At 43.6% G+C, this 19,512-nt stretch overlaps 6 protein-coding genes and 1 non-coding gene across 7 annotated transcripts; 4 read left to right on the forward strand and 3 right to left on the reverse strand.

Moving 5' to 3' along the window:
* Positions 1–1,065: 1,065 nt before the first annotated feature.
* Positions 1,066–3,389, forward strand: V865_001572 (uncharacterized protein; the record flags this gene model as incomplete). The annotated part of the gene is made up of 11 exons (XM_066225390.1): positions 1,066–1,281; positions 1,416–1,571; positions 1,653–1,743; positions 1,807–1,855; positions 1,914–1,971; positions 2,046–2,094; positions 2,165–2,419; positions 2,495–2,728; positions 2,819–2,877; positions 2,957–3,084; positions 3,179–3,389. 11 exons carry the CDS (start codon positions 1,066–1,068, stop codon positions 3,387–3,389), a joined length of 1,506 nt encoding a protein of 501 aa, XP_066081487.1.
* A 410-nt stretch (positions 3,390–3,799) lies between these two features.
* V865_001573 lies at positions 3,800–3,914 on the reverse strand. The gene has a single exon (XR_010725566.1). It is a non-coding gene; the product is annotated as a 5S ribosomal RNA (ribosomal RNA).
* Positions 3,915–4,364: 450 nt separating this feature from the next.
* V865_001574 (uncharacterized protein) lies at positions 4,365–6,185 on the reverse strand (the record flags this gene model as incomplete). The annotated part of the gene is made up of 5 exons (XM_066225391.1): positions 4,365–4,725; positions 4,831–5,147; positions 5,231–5,383; positions 5,451–5,714; positions 5,781–6,185. 5 exons carry the CDS (start codon positions 6,183–6,185, stop codon positions 4,365–4,367), a joined length of 1,500 nt encoding a protein of 499 aa, XP_066081488.1.
* Positions 6,186–6,745: 560 nt separating this feature from the next.
* V865_001575 (uncharacterized protein) lies at positions 6,746–8,903 on the forward strand (the record flags this gene model as incomplete). Its single annotated transcript, XM_066225392.1, has 3 exons — positions 6,746–7,145; positions 7,216–7,487; positions 7,551–8,903. 3 exons carry the CDS (start codon positions 6,746–6,748, stop codon positions 8,901–8,903), a joined length of 2,025 nt encoding a protein of 674 aa, XP_066081489.1.
* Positions 8,904–9,251: 348 nt separating this feature from the next.
* Positions 9,252–10,630, reverse strand: V865_001576 (uncharacterized protein; the record flags this gene model as incomplete). The annotated part of the gene is made up of 8 exons (XM_066225393.1): positions 9,252–9,356; positions 9,441–9,508; positions 9,599–9,690; positions 9,763–10,032; positions 10,098–10,113; positions 10,198–10,352; positions 10,411–10,486; positions 10,543–10,630. The coding sequence occupies 8 exons, from the start codon at positions 10,628–10,630 to the stop codon at positions 9,252–9,254; spliced, it is 870 nt and encodes a 289-aa protein (XP_066081490.1).
* A 435-nt stretch (positions 10,631–11,065) lies between these two features.
* Positions 11,066–11,772, forward strand: V865_001577 (uncharacterized protein; the record flags this gene model as incomplete). Its single annotated transcript, XM_066225394.1, has 4 exons — positions 11,066–11,104; positions 11,169–11,234; positions 11,370–11,474; positions 11,704–11,772. 4 exons carry the CDS (start codon positions 11,066–11,068, stop codon positions 11,770–11,772), a joined length of 279 nt encoding a protein of 92 aa, XP_066081491.1.
* Positions 11,773–14,704: 2,932 nt separating this feature from the next.
* V865_001578 (uncharacterized protein) lies at positions 14,705–18,504 on the forward strand (the record flags this gene model as incomplete). Its single annotated transcript, XM_066225395.1, has 8 exons — positions 14,705–14,817; positions 14,883–14,998; positions 15,070–15,956; positions 16,028–16,219; positions 16,273–16,386; positions 16,444–16,888; positions 16,947–18,193; positions 18,271–18,504. The coding sequence occupies 8 exons, from the start codon at positions 14,705–14,707 to the stop codon at positions 18,502–18,504; spliced, it is 3,348 nt and encodes a 1,115-aa protein (XP_066081492.1).
* Between the last annotated feature and the right edge of the window lie 1,008 nt (positions 18,505–19,512).

Consider the following 19,512-nt stretch of genomic DNA (forward strand, 5'->3'; position numbering starts at 1 on the left):
ACGATACGAATACACCCAGACGAACAGCATCCAAAATCTTTACCAGTACTCGAGCTGTAAAGCTTATCTCGGATAAATCGAAGGAAATATCGGCCTAATCCGTGGGTGATCTCGTCATGATGAACAAGTCAGTTCATCACGTCTTTGGTGCAAATAATCAGATTTAGATCAGGTCGCTACAGGGGAGTGATCAGTATGAATATTCCTGTACCTCATATCAGTCGATCCATAAGACTTTCATCCGATGCTGTGGATGGGTTAACCTAATGTACATACCTGGTAGGGTCCACCGGCGGTAAATGGTTTATCTTGATTACAGTATCATTACGCCACCATCGTATCTTTGTCGCACGCTCTCACGGAAAAGGTCAAGTGACTTGTGCGCAGTTCCACCAAAGGTATCTCTGTGTCTTGTACCCTCCTTAAGCAAGTCAACATGTGGCATTTGTTCGATATTGAACACCCCTGACTATCGGATAAATGAGTGCATCGGATTTCGGCGAATTAATAATCAACACACTCGTACAGGACTCCCATATTCTTCCTTCATTCGTATCAACGGTCAGTGTTCCAACTAATACCATACTTAAAGGCAGTAAGTACGCATACCACGAAAAACCCTCATATCAAATGTGTTTTCCAAGCACGCAATATGATATGGTTCAAGAAGAAATATGAGACTCGATGGTTGAAAGATGAAATTTGGACTTGCAGAGCCAATGTTCGGCTCTTGAACGCCCGAAAGAACGGTCTGAAGAGCTGTCGCTATTTGCAAGGGGACACAATTATTGGATATGTTTTTATCTATCTTGTCATCAAATGGTAGTATTGGGCAACGAACAGCGGTCAACGTATGTTGACAGATGGCGTGCGAGAGGATATCATGTCCTCCTGGATCTCAATTTATCGTCCGTTCTATCTAGGAGAAAGAGAGCCGATTTCCGAAGACAACAAATATATTGATATATGACATCCACGGGAGACTAGGTATGTTGTAGAAAGTACGAAGCTCTTACACTTTGAAAATAAACGATACTGTAGCCTGATCAACCTTCTCCGTCAAAAATGTCCACGCTTAACCAGCTAGAGATCACACCTGCTCCAGCGCCAGCCTATCAAGATGAAGAAGATATAGATGTGATCAAACCCGACGTGGCGAATATCCGAAGCGAATTCACATTTGAGGACTCAAAGCGATTACTGAGAAAAGCAGATTGGAGACTTTTACCATTACTTATCGCCATTTATCTATGCAAGAATATGGATGGGAATCTCGTTTCTGTAAGTTCAGTGCTGTACAGTAGAGTAGTGTTAGCCCCAGAACCCGAAAACGGATATATCCCTACTCCTGTTTCATATCACCAGAAGATCCGAGTAGACCGCTGATTGAATTTCGACTACTTTTCGCAAAGTAGTATGTAAAAACGATGAATGCTGGTGAACCCACCAACATTCTCAATTCCTTAAATATCACTGCCAATCAATTCGCCTACGCCTCAACATGCTTTTCTGTAACCTATATTGTGTTCGAGGTACCGAGTAACTTGATTATCAAATGGTCTACCCCTCGAGTGAGTGCCGGTTAGGCACCTCACTCTGAAAGTGGTAAAGAGTAAGGCTTACGGAGAAAATGAATCGATGGATTACTTTAGCTTCACTTCTTTCGAATTCTTGTAGTTTGGTCGGTCGTTTGCGCTTGCACGGCGGCATGTACGAATCTAGCTGGGTTTCTGACTGCGAGAGGTCAGTATGCGACAAACATCGTACTCACATTGTATAGTCCTTGTATTGACTGTGTTCCGATAGCCTTCCTCGGTATGGCAGAAGCTGGTTTGCTCCCTGGTATCTACTGGCAGTGAGTGATATGACACCGTCTTTTCCAAGTATGAAGGTTATGCTGAATTCTCCCGTAGATTGACCTGCTGGTATAGACCTGACGAAATCGCACTTCGTATGGCCTCTCTGAGTGTTGTGAGTCTACCAGCCAGACTAACCTATTTCATTGTTACAGTTTGTCGCTGACCGACTGACTCACTTGATTATAGCTCGGTCAATTTTCCGGGATTCTCGATTCGCTACTGACATATGGGTTATGTGAGTGAACCGCTCATTCGCTTCGACCTTTGGTCTACAACAAGGCACTGATACCTCTCTTGTAATATAGCATACATCGACGGAAGGGGGATGGCTTCCTGGCGATGGGCGTACATCATCTGCGGTCTAATAGGAATAGTCGAAAGTATTTGGCTGTTCTTCTACTTCCCCGATTTCCCAGATTCACCACCTTCAAGAAGACAATTCTTGACTCCTGAGGAAGGAGCGTTCTTAGTCGCTAGATTACCGCCTAATGCAGCTAGGTCGAGCGACAAGAATTTCGATTGGCCAGCTATCAGAAGGGAGCTTAAGAGTCCTTTACTCTGTGAGTCGGATTGATCAATCCTTCTTGCACTCTAAACTGACCAAGGGTTTCGTGCGTGATTTCGCCTTTTTCAAGGGGGATTCTCATTCTTCGCATTGTGTATGAACAGCTCACTATACGGCTTATCATTCTGGTTGCCCACCATCATATCTTCCTTTGGGTTGACGAAAGGACCGAAAAGTCAATTGTTAAATATCCCTTCGGCGGTCGTATCGATCATTTCGTCCCTTTCGCTCTCATGGTGGTTGGATCATGATACTAGAATTCCAAGACCGCTTTTCATGCTTAGTGGAGCAACTGCTTTGATTGGTAAGTCGACTCTTGTGATCGTTCAGACTTGCCTTTGCCCGGATGGATGTCGTGAAGCTATAGCGGAAGACTGACTGTTGGGCTCTTCAGGTACATTCCTAGGTATGATATTCTGCAAATCATCTGGAGGTCTCTACGCTCTCATCTTGGTAAGTCGATCTTTCGTAACAACCAAAACCCCATATGTGGAAAGATAAACTGACGGTAAGGATCTTTGTTATTGATAAGCTTGCGCAAGCATTCGCAGCTTTGATGACGTGCGCATTGCTTCCGCTGAGATCACAGAGTCTGCGCGGAGCAACTTCAGCAGCGTTTATCATGGCATTTCAGAATGCCTGGGGTCAGGTCCCAGGACTGTGAGTGTCTTTCGGTGCTCACCCATCCTACACTCGAATCTGACTTGGTATAACCCGTTGATGGGGCTGACTGAGACTTGGTGCACTCCCGTAGATACACGGCCCAATTTTTCCAAACCAAGTACGCGCCCCGTTACGCAGTCTCGTACTCCGTCTCTATAGTCTTCATAGTGGGTTTGATGTCTGCTTCGTTATTCATCTGGTACTTCCAATATGATGTCGAGAAGCAAACCAGAGAGATTGCGAGGTTGAGGAGAGAGGAAGGTAAGAAGAATATCGTGGTTGAGGAGGATATCAAGATTTAGGTGTTCACCGATTGGCATCTCCGGTGGGAGCTCGGCACGCAATGTCTTTGTGAAGGTGCTGGATATTGAACATATGTTATATTTCGTATTCAGCTGCGAGATGTATATAGGAATTGCATCTCCGCATGTAACGCAGTGATCACCCATGAATGCTATTTTAGAGCTTTGATGCGATGATCGGTGGTTTCCGAATAAATCGAAAAATTTCCGTACCCTAGTGTTTCGTCCTGTCTCCTATGTTACCATCAAAAGCACACACAGACCACCATGGACACACAGAAAGCAGCCCTGATCCAGGCATTGATGATCGACGACCCTCATTCACCTCCTTTGACAATCCAAAAAGACATTTATCATTGACAGAAAATGCGAAAATGCGATTCTTTGTGATCCAAAAGTAAAAAAAGAAAAACTACAGCACTCGGGATTCCCAAGTGGTCCCCCACCTTGGTACTAACCGAGCGATACCCAAGTTAACTTCGCAGAGCGGACGGGATGCGGTGCTTTTTGGGTTCTATGGCCGTAGATGAAAGATTCCCCAACACCAGCGTTTATATACTGTTGTCGCCTGTTCCAAAGGATGGTGAGGGTCCTTTGAGGGTTAAGATTACGATTTGATGGTTCCTTCGGACTAATTTAGCCTGTTTCAAACAATGATCCTCAAGTTCTTCAGCACGGACATGATAATATCCTACTGTCCCCGCTTCGTAAAGAACAACAATGAACAGCTGGACTGTGACAACGACAGTTGATATGCATGTATGTATGGGTACTTGTTAAATGATGGTGATTACTATACAGTTAACTTATTACTTATCGGATACAGTAAGAAAAAGCAGTATATACTGTATAACAATCAAGGATGACCTGCGACCTTTAACTATGCGGCACATACCAAATGTGCCTCTTGATTGTCAACTATCTCCTAAAACAATTTCTACCATTCTATTCCAGATCTATCAACATAAAGTCCATCTATTTCTCGCAGACGCTCTCCCAATCACCCCATCTTTGCGCCCTCTCATCAACCCACTTATCGAACGTCTTCCACTTACAACTCCCCTCTTTACCATCCTCGCATCCGCTCATCTTCTCCGCTCGTCCATTCACGACTGCCCTCACATATTCTTCTTTATCTCCTTTGCAGTGGAATCGTTCTAGTGCGACGTGCCCCAAAAATGAGACGAGATGACTTGTCCTCCATGCTCGATCGTCCACTCTGTGATCTAATGGTGGAACCTCAAATGCAGGGTGAGCGTGGGAGGAGGAGTTGAACAGGTTTAAGAAGACTGCTACGAATGCTGGAGATTCTCGATGTGTAAATGAGGGGTGAAGTCTATGAGATCAATCAACGTCAGTCATCTCTTCCTTCCATCATAGGTGTTGAGCTGAACGTTACTCGATCAAGACAGGAATTGGACTTTGTCAGAGGTACACTTACAATTGGGTGTGGGTAGCATTAGGCGGTAACTTGGGTTCAGGTAATTTCCCACCCTTCTTGAAGATACCTAGTGTCCCTTCATCATCTTGATTGGGTGTATGTCCTCCATTATCATCACCATCCGTATCTTTACCCGCCAAGAGATGTTTGGCAGTCTTGGCCCATGGCATACCCAAGTATGGTGAGAGGGAAGATCCGTATCCCATCATATAGTGGAATCTAACGTCAAAATAGTATTCTACATCTAGCCATTCCTCGTCGGTGAATAGGTGACAGAATGGCGAGTGACCGACAGCGATAGATTCGTAGCCACATAGCTAGTAAGAACCTCAATCAGCACATCGATCGATGGGGACAGAGTAGATATACTTGAGGCAAATAAGTTGAATACGACACTCACCATCTGCATAGCCAAGATATCCTGATCTACCAGTTGATCCGCAATCTCAGGAATGATTCCTCTGAGTCTCTCAATCACTTTAGGTGCATAGACACCTAACCATTTGTTTGCAGGTTCGAGAGATGATTCCTTCTCAAAGGTATCACAGGCTTTCTATTCATCCCCCGTATCTCGTCAGCTAATTTCCTCTTTGCCACCTTGCGACAAATGTGCTGCTCACATGAGGCGTCAAGGATCTATCCCAATCTTTAGCTTTATTCGGCACTTTGACCAATTGTACTACCTCTCCATCACCTTCACCATCATTTCCCGATTGGTGCGATGGGAATCCACCTTTGATATATGATTTGGCAGTATCGATATCCCTTGTTGAACTTGCCGTCCATACCTTGTAGGGTGTCTTGTTCTTATCTTTCTTCGTTGATGTCTTCTTCTTAGGTGGGAAGAGAGGTTCATATTGATCTCTGATGTATTTACCGAGGAACTATCCTCACACAAAGAAATGATCAGCGATGAAATTAGGAGAATCGGCTAGGTAGGTTTTACTCACTTTAGCGTCCTTCTTTCCTTGGGGTGAAACCACTTCCAAAGTCTCCTCTTTGATAGGTGTATCCCAGTCCCTTAAAAACTTCCATGGACCTTCTTTAGGTAAATTCTCCTTGGGTATATTTCGGATCTTGTCGATAAAAGGTTTCATCGTTTGTTCAAACTCATCATCGTTCCCTTGTATACTTGAATGCCTGATCAACAAAGATACCCTGTCCAACTCGCATTTTGGTGGGAGAGATGTAGGTTTCTCGGTAGGGATGTAGAATGGTGAGATTGCTGATAAGTGTTTAAGGGGATTGATCTTGTTGTTCATCGATTCCTCGGGAGTGGATGAGAATGGTTGTTGTTGAGTTGGGAAGGCGAGGGCGAGGAAGGGAAGAAGGGGGAGTAAGGCTAGGACAAGCATCTTGATAGGGCACTAATGAGGGAAGGGGGAGCTAGGAAGAACAGGAGGGGTGTGTGAAGAGGATATGAATGATCGATGATAATGGGACATTGAATATTGAATATCGAACAAATGAATGAGTACTTGAACGATCATTTTTCTCAAATCGATCAAAAAGTAGAATATCCTACGTCATCACTCAATCGATCAGAGCCAAGACACGTGCCTGTCTACCATACAATCAGACACATCAGACACAGTCCCGTATATAGAAATTATGGGTCCACCATTTCACCATTCCATTCATAACAGTAGACCCGCATCATACTGCTGTGGGATCCATGCAACCAAACACCTGGGGTAGTGTTATATGCAATAGGTCTATGGACTGATGGCGGACTGAAGTACCTACAAGAATTTATTTGAGTTACCCATCTGAACAATGGGATCAACAAACATCCCTGACTCTCTCATGACCGCGACCCGACTGATTTTACTTTACTTTCCAACTTTGGTTATTGACCGAACTCACTCACTCAATTATCCGTCCTACCATAAATACTGCACTTACACCAGTGTCAATGGACCCACCCCAAACGCCCTGGGTGGGCCTACCACGCTTCCAAGACGTAGATGAATCGCTGTTGATAAACGCCCAGCCGATATTCGAGGATAGTTTCAATACGACCAAGGGAGATGGAGATGGGCTGGACGATTGGGTGCAGAACACTTATGATACTGTGTGGCAGACAGAACGGGATGGGGTGGACATATCGTTGGATTTAGGAGATTATCTACCTGGGGAAGAGGATCATACTCAAAAAAGGATCGTCGTGCGGCAGCAGACATCAACTAGGGAGGATGGAGAGATATTAGGGCAGGAAAACATGCAGGCCATGACAACTATAAACAACAGGAAGACATCCCATAAGAGAGTAGGTAGTCAATCACTTATACCAATAGCTGTACCATCAAAGAAAAGTAAGCTTGCTAGATGAGCCTGGTGTATCATTTGGAAGTGAATCTCATAATTGATTGTCGTTTTAAATAGCCAAACCACCCATTCCAAAAGAGAAGATCGATGATCTGTATACACGTCGACTGAGCGATTCAGTTCGACGAAATTCAACTACCAACGTTCAGAATCTGCATGCTTCCCTTACAAGTGCTCAATTTCAATCGCATATCCCACAAGCTTCTTCCTCGAATCTCTACAAAACGAAAGAAACGGCAAGTTTGGGGTCGAGAGCTAGCTTACATATTCCCCCTGTGTTGAATGAGAAGAAGGAAGCTAGAGGATTCGGTGTGGATGGTCATATACAGGTAGGTCTCATCAAGGTCATCAATATCTGGCGGATGAGCTGACAGCTTTATTGTTTTTTATAGAAACATACCTCATTTCGTCGTATTCCCCAAATTCAAGAGAAGATATTGTCAAGAGGTCTGACCAGATCGAGCAACATTCAGCCTTCTCGACAACCTTCTATCGAGACCTCATCTACCTCTGGAGATATCCCTCGGCGGGATGGGAGTGCAGACCAAGATGGAGTCCAAACTTTATCAAATCAACTAGCCACTCAACATTTACCTTCCGTAACAGATCATGAAAAGTTCACAGCTCATCGTCAACCTTCGCCATTCTCACTTGCATCAACTACATCGGAAATGTTATCTTCACATTCACGTACTTCCGAAATCAAAGATTCAAGTTCCAATTCAAGGAGATCATCGATGTCTGAGAAAGTAGTTCGGTTCTTGTCGAACCTGCTCTCCCGATCGATCTCGTCAAGCTCACTCAGAGATCAAGTGATGTCTTCCAAAAGCGAGAAAGGAGTAGAAGGCAAAGAAGACGACCGGAGGGCTACCCTAAATCATGGTATCGATCAAGCAGAAGATATAGCTGTCGTATGTGATCACGGCGATCACGAGGAAGAAGAAGGATCAAGTGAACAACCCAGTCGGCTGCAATCAGAGAAGAGGATCCATTCGTACAAAGCTGAATCGCCAACCAATCGAGTCAGTGCTAAGCATACCTATCCAATTGTTCCTCTCACCAAACCCATCCCATTTTCTCGACCTCTCCACACCCAACCCGATATTAGATCCCAAAGTACCTCCATGGTACATCCTAAATCCAAACCACTTCAACCTTCTCGATCGGCCAATATCAACGTATCATCCCCGTCCTCAATTGTTTCAAAAGGTTCCACATCAACCGACAGAAAAAACCCTTATGTTATTACATCGACTGGGACGAGGTCAATTATCAATCGTCCAGTAATCAAATCTGCATTCGCTTCTGCGGCGTTAGCCAAACTTCCTCCACCGGGTAAAGGTCACTCTACCTCGTTATCTACTCAACCGGTCATTGTCAAATCCACAGAGAGAGTCAGGGATCTGAAAGAGAGGAAAAGTGTGTTCGAAAGATTATCTGAACCGAGTTCAGATTCAAATTCAAATTCAACGGACAAAAAAGATGTGGCTCATCCCAGACCTAGTAGAGCAGGGATGAACTTGACTGTACCTATCAGAGGACATACACCTGGTAAAGCAAGTGATATGAGATCAAAACAGAGAGCTGAATTCGATGCAACCGTCCATGCAAAGTTCAAAGAAAAGGAAAAACAACAAGAAGAACTTAAGAAGCGAAAAGAACAAGAGGAAGAGGAGGAGTATCAGAGGAAGAGGAAAGAAACTGTAATTTGGTCGAAACCTGTTCCAGATATGTATAAAAGGTGAATTTATTTTGACTTGAGTATAATCAATTATTGGCATAAATCTTTGTTGTTAGATACTCGTAGCGTGATAGTTGTAAAATGTATTTAGACTTATATCCTTGTTGGTAGATATCTAATTTGTTAATGATTATAATTCCGATGTTAGCTGCTTGTTGATATGCATCAGATAATTTGTCAAGTTCAAGTGCCTCATCATCTTTAGCTGAAGGGTATGGATTTTGGTTTTATACTTTACATCAAACAAAAGCCTAACTTATACAGGCAAGCAAAGGGTATATATACCAGATCGACGCTGATATTTTGGGGATACGAGTAATGTTGCTTACTGATCATTCACTTATCATAACAACTACAACTTCCCCTTGATCAAACCCTTCACGCTCTCTGGATCTAACAAAGATTGTGGATAAGGTAAAGATAATTGTCTAATATGATTCTCACCTCCGTCTACGGCCTATATTAGTAAGTTCAGTCATCGTTATGATCAGCTCATATACATATTTCATGTCTGTACTATACGTTTTTGGACCTTACTTACCAGAACGGTTCCTGTTATCCAATTGGCAGCTGGGGAGAACAAAAACAAAGCTGCATTTGCTATGTCGGCTATACCATATCATATCATTTGATGTGAGATTCAAACACAATGTCAATATAGCAGAATGATGAGTTAGATTTTTCAGTTAAACTACTCACAGGTATCTCCCATTCTACCTAGTGGTATATCATTCTGAGCCTGCCATCCTTTAGGAGTTAACCTTGACATTCCTTCGGTATTTCCTATTGGCCTATATAAATCGACCCAACCAGACGAGATATCAGCCGTGGTGATAGAATTAATGTGATAGTCGTGGGCTCACCCAGGAGCGATGACATTACTCCTTACTCCCCTCGGCCCTTCCTCAACAGCTAAGACGTTACTTAGCGCATCGACCCCTGCTTTAGCAGCAGATACGTGAGCCTGGTAAGGTAATCCCCTATAATGTAATGTTGCTGAGATGTGAAGGTACGATCCATGACTCTCGCGGACGTATGGTAAAGTAGCTTTTATCGTGTTGTATGTACCCAGGAGATCGATATCGACAACCGCTTTGAAAGCGTTGGAAGAGAGGGATGTGATGGGCGCGAGGCTAGAAGGATCATACAGTTAGTGCTTGATGCGACTGGGGATCGAACAACATCAAATCCCACTTACAAGTTTCCAGCGGCACCTTGTGTAGGATATCATGTCAGCTATTGTCTCGATACCGTTTTGTCTGTTTGCAAAGCATAACTGGGGAAATGATCCCACTCACCACAAATGACAAAGTCTATCTTACCGTATTTATCTACCGTATCCTTTACAGCTTTTTCTAATTGTTTTGGATCTCTGACATCTGCTGAAGTAGGAAGACACCTCTGTCCTGTAGATTTCTCCAAATTCATGGCAGATTCTGCTAATCCTTTCGCACTAGTCCACAAAATATATATAAGCTGTACTTCAAGCAGATGTATGGTAAGCAGCTTACTCTCTTCCTACAATTGCTGCGTCTACTCCGTGGGACATCATTGTTTCCACTATCTTATAGCATATACCACTTCGACCTGGTCAAGGACACAACGTGAGCTGATGGGGACACTGGGGTTAAGGGTTGGCTCACCTCCTGTACAAAAGAGGACTTTCCCCTTGAAAAGATCATGTTTGAAAGTAGCTTTGCTGTCCGATGCTTGAGGTTTGTAGGCTGACATACTGATTGGCGTGTGGATACAAGTGCTATAGTGATAATAATGAGGAGAGATTGGGCCGGAGAGGATATCTTATAAACAGGACGTTGATGTTGTTGCTATACTTTAACCGGTTAAATGGTTCTGCTTGTCAACCGGAAATTGTTAGGTAGCGGGATCAAATATAGTACGACGACTCCAGTCTCCCTCGCTTAAATAAGATTATAGCTTGAGGTGATGGTGATGGCGATGGTGATGTGGGGTCCCAGGCAATGCCGCTCGCTTCCCTTGTTGGATCCCTTCTTGTACCGAAAACGACGTCAATTTGATCATACCCCTTCCCGTGCAAGTAGGACTCCTTTGTTCGTTTGCTTTTGGTATCTTACATTTGTATATATAGTGTCCTCTTCCATCTCACTCTCCTAACATCCCTCTTCAAACCATCTACCTCTCGTCAGAATGGTATACACCATCGTCGTTCATCTTCAATCCCTTCCCGTAAGCTATGATTACTGTCCTTGTGACAATGTAGAAGCTGACGTGAGAGTCGACATGGCTGCAGGACAAAGTCGAGGAAGTCAAAGCTAAGCTTATCGAAGCTGCAGCAGTGTACAGAAAGGATCAAGAGGTGAGCAGATTGCTGCAATTCATTTCATGATTTTCCAATTTCCATCTCGTTGTCCGCGAATGCCCCTCTCGGGGGATATACCAAAGGGAAAACAAAGGGGCAGACTTGCTGATCAGTGATTGTTAAATGTTGTAGACCCTTGATTGGCACGTCATGCAAGATCCCAAGGACGCTACCAAGTTCTGTATCGTTGAGAGGTACGAGAAGGAATCTTCGCAGGAATACCACTTGAATAACCCTGTATGTCTCCTTCTCCTTCTCCTGCTTCTTTGCCTTGATCACATTCAATTTATGGATGCTGACCGTAACATGAAATATTCTGCACTTGTTAACCAGTATTGGAAGGTGAGCTATTTCTTCTTTTGTCTTTTCAATGTGCAGTAAATCCGATATCACGGATCATCTCATTCTGCCCTTGTTTAGTCAAAATACTGACTTGCCTGTCTCTCTCTCTCCGATGCATTAATAGACATTCGATCCTTATGTCGTACCTAGGTTGGCGAAACCTATGGACTTGACAAGATGGGAGGAGATGTAAAATGAATGTCATAAGGTAATGAACAAAGCTCTTCGTTGGGGAGATACTGAGTAGGAGTATAAATACGAAGGAATAATCATCCACATATGTATCGTTATGACTTCACTACTTACATCTGAACCGCACCGCACCACTAATCGGCTGATCAATTCACCATCGCCATTATTTCGAGAGCTCGGAGACCATTAACATTCGATCGATGATGATCTTATTCCCCACTATTGGCATCTGCGCCTTTGTAAGCCACGGATCTGCGTTGGTGATCTAACGTTAAGCTTCCAACAACATACAGTACTGTGAATGACATGATCGTCCTGTCCTATCCAGTGATTTTGTATCCAATAATAAACACTTGAGTATCCCGCATTTCTCGGTTTTGGTCACCAGGAATTACCCATCCACTAAAGCCGTTGATGATTTGCGTTTAGAGTTTCTCGTAAATCCTTATGTGTACTGTACTTACTTTTGCAGATCGTTTTTTAAGTCAGATCTGTGACCGTCATTTCAGCATCATTACCGTTCATTATCATCTTGATCAGCTGGCCGTGTCCTCCTTACGGTATTCGGATAGTGTACCTACACGGAAACACAGACGATGATCACGAAATCTACACAGCGATGAGAAACGTAAATACACGAAAAAGGTCGGGAGAACAGAGGCGTTAAGAACGTCAACGGCGTATACCGCTGGAGATCAGCACGGGAAAAAGGGGGGATTAAGCGTTAGGCTCGGTACTGTAATGATGTTTTATTACGAAGAACTGTATTTTCTTGATGACTGAGCAGCTAAAATGAGCTCGTGTGTGTATCCGACTGATGGATCGATTGATGGGCAAGTAGATGCATTGGTGATTTCGATGTATGCACGTTTCAGAATGAGGTTGAGTTCCAAGATATCTTATTGTTTACATTCTTTGCCGAGCAACGGTGTTGGGTACAGTCAGAACCAAACAACCATGATTCCTCGAGTACAGTTTATTGTTTTGGAAGATGTCTCATATATACCCTCAAAAATCCATTTAAACCAGAATTTCTGTTCTTTATCCCTTTCTTTTTGAACGAACTACTCACACTGGATTGGCCACTGGTAAACTTGTACCGAACTTCACTTGTCCATCGCCCACCTCTCACGCCATAACTCTTGAGATATTTGGTGGCGTCGGCTTTCAATTATTGTTTTTCTTTTTTTCCCTGAAACCGACAAAAGAATCCCACTACCAGAAGTGATCTAGACCCAGAGAACAGCACTACGGCGCGTCCCGCTCTTTAGGCTCTGTACTACCGCACTTCACCATACCACACGGAACCATCAGTCAACCATTTTTGGGAGACTGTAAAAAGAACAGCGAGAACGACTCTGTGAGGATCTTTCGAGACTCATACGGTACATGAAGGTCATTCATCAAAGCTGATCTGATACGTGTGGAAGAGAAAAGCAAAGAGACGAGGAAAAAGAAAACACAAAAACAATAAGCAATTAAGCTTTTTTACTACTGGTTTTTGCTTTTTTCCCGATTGAAGATTTCCCCGTTCCCTACGCGTCTCATCCATTAGGACCTACTATATCCCACCCACTTCCTTCAGCTTTTGTGGTCATTTCGCAATTCTCAATCCGAGTTCAGTTCCTCGAAAGATCAACATCAACTTCGACCTCAAGTTGCTTGTGCTTGTGATTCACCATCCTTACCATTGTCTTTGATAGTTGTTACGATTACTCTACAACGACAAACGCACAAACCGCACACGCCTTCTAGTTGGAATCACAATCATAACATCACCCCAGTACTGCAGGCCAGACAGATAGACAGACAAATATTGCAAGAAGAGAAGAAAGCAAAAATACACTGTTTGTGTATGGTCATCTTTAGTTGAAACGGATTAGAAGTAAAGAAAGATAGAAGCGTTATAGCAGATGGATACTTTGCTTTGTGTTCAAAGGCACGTCAAGAATACGATACGATACATTTGAAACGAGAATCAAGAATCAACGCTTGGATCACAATAAACTATTACAAGACACAAGAAGAGGTGCAATTCAATGAGATTGGAATAGAATATCCGGGACATCATCTGTACTCGTATTGGTACCTTCAATTCAGTACTCAGCCCTCGATATCAATCAACACACGACAACACATTTCATATTGGCACTGATTGGTCGAAACAACATCCAACCCGATCAAATATTCAACCTGAATCTGTTAGAGGTCCAAGCTTCTGTCGCTGGTGACTTTGTACTTGACGACGGTACTATAGGACCTGTAGGAGAGGATCAGTGCGTTGGGTAGTATAATCATCCAACACACATCATAACCAGCACATTCCTTTGGGACATTATACCTCACACGTTGAGCATCCACCACTTGCTTCACCATAACAACATACCATCCTGGCCATCAATACCACCTCAGTCGACTCTCTCTCTCTCTTCATCACCATAACATTCATAACATCATCAATCGGGCAGATCACATACCCCTTTCAATAAAGGCAGCTTTATAAAAGGATACACACTCAATAAAAGGTCTAGACGCATCATATACCAAGTACGGTAGGAACGGAGTCGAAGAGAGTATCTTGTCACCAGACGATCCATCTGCACGATTCTCCAATCTCCTTACAACAAATCATCCAATCATTCAAGAAAACCTCCTTTGTGTGTCCTTTTTTCCCATCTGGAATATCAAATCATCCAATCCCCTTCGGACTTTTCGCCTCGGTTTCCCAGACGACACACCATACCATAATCAACCTAACCCCCCCCTCCCCTTCATTCACCTAGATCATTCCATCACCATAACCATCACAGCAATACCGCAACTATTGATCGTTGACAAATTAGTTAGCAGAGCCGTCCACAGGCCTGCAAGTTGAATAATCGAACGGAATACTGTCAGCAGGAGGAACTCTGACCTAGATGGCAACTGTCACCATGTCGATGTCAGGATCAATATCAAGAAAGAGAGTAGGCTCTGTGAGTCAGAGGAATAACGAATCGGGTTTACCACCATTGGATATACAGAGTATACAGATGCCTTCTAACAAGTGAGTCGAGTCTCCAGCAGAATATAAGTATTGTGGGATGAATGACTAATGAAATGCTGTGTTAGGACAAATGCCCTTGCCCTCAAAACAGCTGCGCTGTCATCTACTAAATCATTATACCAAACATGCTCGATACTAAGAAAGAGGCTGAGGTGTGTGGAGGATTTCCAGGCATTTCTAGGTGAGTCGTGTTTTTATATTCCCACCTATATCTGCTGTATCTGGGATCTTACTTGATATACCTGATTGCAGAACAACCAGCAAGTGCAGAACCGCTAGATGTAGTATCGCACATGTGTCACCTCTTCCGTTTGGGATCACCCTTATGTCACCTATACAATCTACTTATTCCCTCATTCACCAATCCCTCTTCACCCCTTTACGCAGACTTGCCAGCACCACCACCTATAGAATATGATCTCCCACCGTTCATCGAGTCGCCTAATGGAGTTAGGAATTGGGCCAAGCGGCCTGAGAACGCAAAGATGTGTCAGAGGTATATTGCCTCTTTCTGTATGGCTATGAAGAAACGACATCAAGAAGGTAGATGGCACAGTGAGATGTGGGCTTTACATGAATTATGGGGGAAATCAAATGGAGACGAAATCGAGGCATACGATTCGACCGGTCTAATGAAAGTATTACACACCGTTGAAGAAATATTAGATCATTTACCTGAATCTGCCATTTCACCCTTATCGCCTACCACACCACACACTGCATCTTCGTCGATACATATGTCAGCGGCTGCTATGAGGAATCAAAGGCAGTCTTACGACTTGCCATTCACTATGGGTGGGAATGGTACGGGATCAGGTGCGATTGCCAATATGGCTGCGACGATGAATGGAGGTGTCCAATTAGAATCTATACCTCAAATACCCAATGGAGCCGCAAATGGAACTGGATCATCAAGTCCGACTACTATGACGGGTGGCGAAGATATGCAAAGGACAAAATCTACTGCAGATGCCAACGCATTTAAATCGGTTGAAGAACTCGTTTCATCAGAGAAATCTTATGTACAAGAGTTGGAAATTCTGGTTAGATGTTCGCAGGAGATGTTGGATAAACAATTAGTTTCGACTGAAACTAATCATCAGATATTTTCAAATTTAGCTAAGATACTGGATTTCCATGTGAGTTATCACTTGTCCTAGGCTTAGAACGATGGCTGATATGTTTTGATCGATTGATTTGATCTGATTAGCGTAAATTCCTGATCAAGCTTGAAACTGAATACGAACCTATCCAAGAAGGTCGAGGACCAAAAGCGTGGGCTGAAGGTGTTTGGGGTAGGCCTTTCATCACTTCCGAAGCTGAATTCGATTGTTATGGTCCATATTGTGCGAATTACCTGGATGCTATAACGATCGTCAATGAGCAGATGCCAAATCTCATGGTGAGCTAGACATTCCTGGATATCCAGAGCAAAGCTGATCAGTCATTTCTCAGCGAGGACAAGAATTACCACCTGCAGAGAGACCTTGTTTGGATCCTCAACGAGAATTACAGGCTTTCATGATCAAACCTATTCAGAGGATCACCAAATATGGATTATTGTTGGATGTAAGTTTGCAATCAAGGTTGGTGCGAACTTTTCTTGTGCTGATAGCATATATCCAGGCCATCTTGCACGCAACCGCCAAACACGAATATCCTTTCCGACCTGAACTTGAAGAAGCATCAGCAGCCGTCAAGCGTATAGCTGCTAGTATAAATGAAGTGACTGACTTCAAGGCTAAACAAGCTACTGTCAGAGAATTGATGGACAGAGTGGAGGATTGGAAAGGTCATGAACTGGATAGGTTTGGTGATTTATGGTTAGATGATCATTTTACCGTGACCAAAGCGGATCAGCCAAGAGAATATCATGTTTTCCTATTCGAGAAGATGATGTTGTGCTGTAAAGAAGTAATGCCAGAAAGGAAGAAGTCTAGCAAGAACTCCAGTATGCTAAGAAAGGATAAGACAATAAGCAAATCGTTGGAAAAGAGGAAGTTGGCTTTGAAAGGTAGAATTTTCGTTAGTAACATCAACAGAGCGGCTCTTCTACCGCCTGAACCAAGTCGTAAGTGCCAGGCTCCGTTCCGTCGCACAGGGGTGGAGCTGATTCTGACATATCACAGCTTCTGATCCTTACGGTGTGTCGCGAGTCTGTATCGCTTGGACCGTACCGCATCGACATCCCAACGGCTGGCATGAGGATCAAGAAGATTCATTCATTATGATCGGTAGATCGGAAGAGCAGATGAAGAAGTGGGCTGACAAGGTCACGGAACTCGCCACTGCTGAAAGGAAGAAGCAAGAAGCCAATCGAAATAGCAGATCAGCGATGAGTAGTGGAAGGTATTCAGGCTCAGAAAAAGCATACCAGCATTCGTCCTTCGCACCACCTACACCGAGTGCCGAGAAACCTCCCTTTGCTTTCCCGCCACCTTTACCTGGTCAAGGTAGTCAGTTCCCATCTGCTGAAGACGATGACGAAGATGGATTGATTAGTGGAAGAACGACACCTAGTCTTTCCAATCATGGTCATGCTCAAGGGAACACATCACCATACACTAGTGTACATCCCACTACCGGTCGACGAGTTCAGTCTCAACAATCTATGCCGGCTGCAATGCAAGCTGAGTTCCGAGCTAGGGCGTTGACTGAAGATCAATATGGACCCTCGATGACTCAATGGAGGAGTCAGCAGCAACCTATGCCACCACCTCTCCCTCGTCTGACCTCAGCCATGTCGACCTTGTCTACTGCAAGTGAAGCGAGTTTCGGTCCCGGAGTAGGAAGTGGATCAAGATATTATCCTCATCCTGCCATGTCGCGTACGATGTCCGGAGCTGGAAGCAGGATCTTACAACGTGCTGACGAGGCCGAAGAGGATTCTCCAACCGAACAAAGAGAAGCGTTCAACCGATATGGTCCGGCTAGAGGAATGACACGAGCACCTTCTCACGGTGTTGCGCCAACCGTACCGTACCCACTTCAGTTGAGAAATCGAAGTGCCTCATCGCCCAACGTATACCAACAACCTCAAATGGCACCGAGTTCAGCTTTACCACCCTTACCACCCAATCAACATCAACAGCAGCAGCAGCAGAATTGGAATACATCTATGGACCCTCAACTATCCATGAGTAGCTCGAGTACGCTGGTAGGCGGTACAGCATATTTCACCAAGCGGATGTCCGCAGGTGGAAAGAGATCAAGTGGTGAAAGTCATTCGACCGAGACGTCCGAGACTACCTCTGATCAACAATCGCCCGCTACGCCCTACGGTAGTGTACCTGGTGCGCCGGTCTCTCGACAAAACAGCTCGGATGTGGTTGGAACGGGTTCGTCGAGCGTATTGATCAAATTACGTTGTGGAGAGGTGAGTTTAGTCTACTATACTGAATCATAGTGGTAAATTACTTTGACTGACTTGACTTGTGTATTTTCGGATGATAGGATCAATTCTTAATTGGTGTACCGTCCGATATCAATTTCCCAACTTTATATCAGAAGATACAAAAGAAAATACGATTATGTTCATCATCACGTAATATAGGTGAAACATTGCAAATCAAATGGATAGACGCGGACGAAGATGAAGTGACGATCAAGTGCGATGATGATATCCAAGCTATGATTGGGGAATGTATGGAGGTTGGTGCTAGTCATGTGAACTTGGTGGCGAGGTAAAGTCAAAGAATCAAAAATGAAAATTTATCAAATCATTTAACAGATAGGGATACGGTGGGTATGTCCATGTAATTTTAGTGTTTGATAGGATAGAAACGGATGGTTATACAGTACAATACAACACTGCTTTTTTTTGCTTTTTTGCTTCTCTGTTTCTTTACGTTTTTGGGGAACTGATATCAATACTTATTCATATCAAGTATAGTATTTTTTATTTTTTTTGCTCTTCTTTTCCTTTCGTATTTTTTTAGAATGTCATGTTTAGAATGAGAAAGTGGATTATGTATTATCACAAATCGTAAAAATGAATTTAACATGACTTGCTCATTTCTGATGATCGATTTACGAATGAAGTGCACAAATGATGTTGTCGTCTATTTTCTTTTGAGTTCAGTGGGATATCTTGCTGTAGGAACAGTCAGATCCTTCTATGACTTACAAACAAAGATATGGATACAGTACAAATCGATATCCAATCTTTGATCTCGAAGTAGGTCAAAGCGCACTGTATCTGTATCTGATTACTGTTCAAACCAGAATGATAATGGCGCATTTCCCGTCAAGTGGCACAGATCGACTTTTTACCTCACCCTTCACCCTTCAATCATCAATCAACGGATCAACGGATCAACGGATCAAGGTTGACCGATGCCTCTCTGTATATTGGATATTTGATCTTGTGATCAGCTGATTATGCATTCATGAATTACCAGTACGATTATTTCGGCCGCTTTTGGTTTTACCTAACAAATGGATGCGTTCCTATTTAACTTGGATACCATCAAATACGCCATTTTCCATGAATCTGACGCGGAAACGAGATATGGCCCGAAGGTGGATCAGAGTTGAATGAGAAATGGTAGACAGTGTACCATATTGTAGTGTAGGAGCAGAGGAGCATATCCTCGATCTTGATCTTGATCAAGTGGAGATCAAGCCAAGATCAATATTAAGGAACCAAAAGGCTCAAGCTCGTAGTGCAGTTACAGCAATAATCGAATTTGGGGG

The sequence above is a fragment of the Kwoniella europaea genome, chromosome 1 (genome assembly GCF_036810445.1).
Source record: "Kwoniella europaea PYCC6329 chromosome 1, complete sequence".
NCBI lineage: Eukaryota > Fungi > Basidiomycota > Tremellomycetes > Tremellales > Cryptococcaceae > Kwoniella > Kwoniella europaea.